Here is a 4,112-nt window from a genome sequence, read left to right on the forward strand (position 1 = left end):
TACAAAGTTGAATTCAGTGGTTTATAGCCGGGATTCGAATCCGGGACACTACACTGTAAGTTTCGCGTTCTCCGAACAGGATTATCACGGTTGGATGATATTATATTTAATCTCAGATTAGTAATTGCAAGCTCATCCCAGAATACCTATAATACATATAATATACCTTCCTTAATCTTATATATCAGGATATTGGTATTAAGGTATGAATGATAATAGGTGTCGTTGGCTTGAGACAGACAGATATACACAATTTACGTGAAAGATATCGAATATAAGCTCACGACTGTATACCAATGTGGTAGTCAAAGTTAAATCCATCGCAAGATCTTCTATCGTTTGGGTTGTGAGGTTGAATACCAACCTCATCAACCCAGGGTAAATATTGAGCCGCCAAAGACCCCTGACGTGCCTCGTAACGACTACGTACTTACATCAGTAAGTAGCATCCGGGACCAACGGCTTAACGTGCCTTCCCTCTTACGTCCGGACAATGAGATGATCAGCCTGTAATGTCCTAACCAAAATAGGTATCAACAAAGTGATTTTTGTGATATGTTCCTACCGGAATTCGAACCCGGGACCTCCGGATCGTGAGCCCAACGCTCAACCACTGGACCACGGAGGCCGGATCGCAAGATGAATTAAGTACAAAAACCACACCGAACTTACTGGTAGACCAACGCCGGAGGTGAGCCGTATCACCATCTCTAATGTTGAGCCAACTGTGTTAGTAAAAAGTGCAATTAGGATTAATTTTATTAACTCGATGGTGGTAACTGAGTTATTCACTCACTATAATGTGTTGAACTGGAAAGCTCATATGTCATAGATTTTAATATTGCCCCATTTATCGATTGACACAAAAATAATTTATAATTCAAATCAAAACTTATTAAAATGAAACAAGACAAACTGTTGACGTAAACCTGTCACGTAATTCTGTCATTGAAACTTCAAAAGATTCAAATCAAACCGAATTATGACATTCAAAAGTATTTCTTTACAATAGCTGAATATTTGCCTTGTAAATTCGCAATCAATATAACGAAAAACAGTTGTCTAAGTCATATTCAAAGGTCTAACTAATGGTGAAAAAACACGAGAAGCAACAGCGAAAGAAGTTCAAGAACCGTATAAGAGCAGATATAATCATACTGGGATGTAGTTTACCAGGCATAGTGGCTGCTCATAATCTGAAGAAGAAGTTTGGAAACACCATGGACATTGTAGTGCTTGACCTAGCGAGCACCATGCGCACCTCCACCTCTAAACTTGGCGTCGCTTTTGCTGAGGAAGACCTAGACGACAAATGCATGATGATGGAAAGCACAGCTTCATTGGTCGAAATACCAACAGACATCGAAAACGTCGCGCGGTATTACATCGCTAAAACGGCCAGAGAGTTTAACATGCCTCTTCCAGGGTCCATAGTTCATCCCGCAGCATTCAAGACAAGTCTAAAAAAAATGTTTCAATACAGAAACGGTGCTGCAGTCGAATGTTCACAGAACTTCCACGATTTCGGCTACTTAAATTTTGTGGAAAGATTTGAGTTAGAACAGTATCAGAATCTACTCGACCATAGTGCGCAGAATCTCTTTCACGCAGTCAACACAGACGCCGAGACGAAGAAATTGTTATACTATGACCAAACTACTATGGAAGATCACATGTGCAAAGCGCTTCTACTGCCAACATCGAGAGAAATCATGAGGACGATAATTAAATTAGTTTGCGGGACGACTGCTAACAACGTTTCCGTCCTTTTCTACCTCCATCAGTGCCATCGTACTAATAGCTGCAGGAATCACGTCGACGGAGATAATACTAGGATTCGCGAGAAGGTGGTCAGCTACTGCCGAAAGCGGCTCGCGAACAAGTTACAACAGAGTGTAGCTGATATCACTTTAACAACGAAGGCAATACGGGAGATCAGAACGTATGCAGATGAACAAGTTATCCTGGAGCCAGTGATTGGAGAGACGGACTACATATGTACCCTATTAGCCATGGCTGTAAGACCTGATCAGCTTCGAGATATTCAGTTGGAGACCCAGCTTCTATCTGAACAGCAAGCTGAGATTACAAAACGTATGATACAAGGTAACGCGAAGAAATTCTTGGTACAGTACGAAGAGAGTTTTTGGAGAAGAGATGGTTACAGCGGCGACATTTTGAGTGTTCGCGGTCCGATTATTTGGGCAATGGAGCAGCCGAACTTGGCAGCGACTGGGAAGGTAGATAAATACGCGACACTGGTTGGATATATGATGCCTAGGGATGACGTGGTGGACTCTAGGGAAGCCGTTTTGGAGCAGTTAGTGAAGTTGTTTGGGGAGGAAGCTGCAACGCCGACGGAGTATATTGAGACGGATTTTGGTGATATTTTCGTGCCTCGCTGTGGGGACTACGTAGCGCTAAGGGGGCTGATTATGGAATCCAGTCCGAAGTTTTTGGAATGGGGAGCGTTGGATATATTCGCTGATGGTGACCTCGGGGCGGCGATCGAAGCGGGGAACACTGCGTATCTCCACGTGTTGAGCTGTCTGCGGCCTCAGGCTATGACGTACGATGACATGGCATTGGGTGACTTCACGGCTCGCTTTGATAGTACCTATGCAGGAATGAGCGCGTCTGTCAATATATTGAGCACCACACGCATATTAATGTGTGGGATTGTCCTTGTCATTGGTGTACAAGTGCTACGATCTATCTTGCAGAAATGAAATTCTTTTGAATAGAATTTGGCATTTTTAATAATTATTTTTTATTGAAGACAATTGAATCCTGCTTGCGACTTCTCGTATTCATTGTGTATTTTATTTTTGTAGAATCTTTTGTTTAGAAATCTGATATTATATTATTTATTGGTATGTATTTTTTTCATTTGTTTAACATATTTATAACATAACTAAAGTTTAAAGGTTACAAGTCGTCAGGGTGGAAATGACTTTGTGATCCTTAGGTTTGTTTAAGACATTGACCGATTGTTCAAAAGTAAGATGATCCGTGTTTCGGAAGGCACATCAAGTTGATGGTATAATCCATTCGAAATAATCTGCAATGGTCATTCTTCTTCAGTTTTCGGCAATATTTTCCTGATGAAGATATTCCAACTTGATACAGCCGCCGTTGTCCCAATATAGAGATCTTATGCATGCCGAAGTCTGACCTTATTCTCATCATAAGGCTGCAGGTAAAAAAAACAGGTCAAGATCATTACGAGTCACTGCCTAATTAGACAAGGTAATGAGCGGCACATCCGCATAAATGCTATGAATTTACTTGCAGGAGTATCATTTTTAGCAAGTTAATAATTTACACTTTAACTTCCCACATGGCCCACACGGGCTTCAAATCATCATCACTAATACAAGAGCCACTCTCTTGTCGGTGGAGCATTCTCCATGCTACTTTTTTAGGAAACAATAGGGCAGTGGTCCTTGCCTTCCGCCCCGCAGTACTCTGTCTGACGCGAGTGGGATGGCGCCCAGAGTAGTCTATTTCAAAGCCGTATTAGGACTCCTGTTTCCCACCTCTGAATAGTACCGACAGTTACTGCTTCAAGTACATGAAATATTTTAAGTTTATAGTAAGTAATTCTTCTATTTGTTAGTAGGTTTTATTACGACACTACATCTTGTACTTTATAGTAAGTATTTAATGAAATATACAAAATGAAAATCCCAGGTCTATTTCTGACTACTCAATAAGTTGGCGATTGTGTAAGATTTTCTCTTCTTGTTCTTCTATTGTGTGCGTTATGGATGAGGTAGATTACCAACCTCATTAACCCAGTCGGGTTAAAATGCGGAACGTGATAAAAATTTGTACCGATATTTTTTTCAATTTTGATTAGGTATGTCGGTTTGTCGATTGGTGTTAACATGTGTCAGGGTTACTATTGAAGGCCCCTGACACAAGGACTACTTGGTCCTCGCCCTGACATCAAGACTCATGTATCGACTACGTAGGTAGTATAGTTTGCCTGAAGTTATATAGCCTGTCAAAAGTTTCAGAGCAGAAATATTTAACTGTGGGTTTGCTTTATTTTTAAGTCAGGCGATTTAGTTATTTTGTAGTGATTATATTTTATTATCACTTTGCAT

The 4,112-nt window shown here is 40.8% G+C and overlaps 1 protein-coding gene across 1 annotated transcript; it reads left to right on the top strand.

Moving 5' to 3' along the window:
* Window positions 1-275: 275 nt before the first annotated feature.
* Window positions 276-2,876, top strand: LOC126378308 (uncharacterized). Its single transcript, XM_050026504.1, has one exon. The coding sequence runs from the start codon at window positions 1,089-1,091 to the stop codon at window positions 2,727-2,729; it is 1,641 nt and encodes a 546-aa protein (XP_049882461.1). The 5' UTR covers window positions 276-1,088; the 3' UTR covers window positions 2,730-2,876.
* Window positions 2,877-4,112: the final 1,236 nt, after the last annotated feature.

Source organism: Pectinophora gossypiella, chromosome 2 (genome assembly GCF_024362695.1).
Source record: "Pectinophora gossypiella chromosome 2, ilPecGoss1.1, whole genome shotgun sequence".
NCBI classification, from domain to species: Eukaryota; Metazoa; Arthropoda; class Insecta; order Lepidoptera; family Gelechiidae; genus Pectinophora; species Pectinophora gossypiella.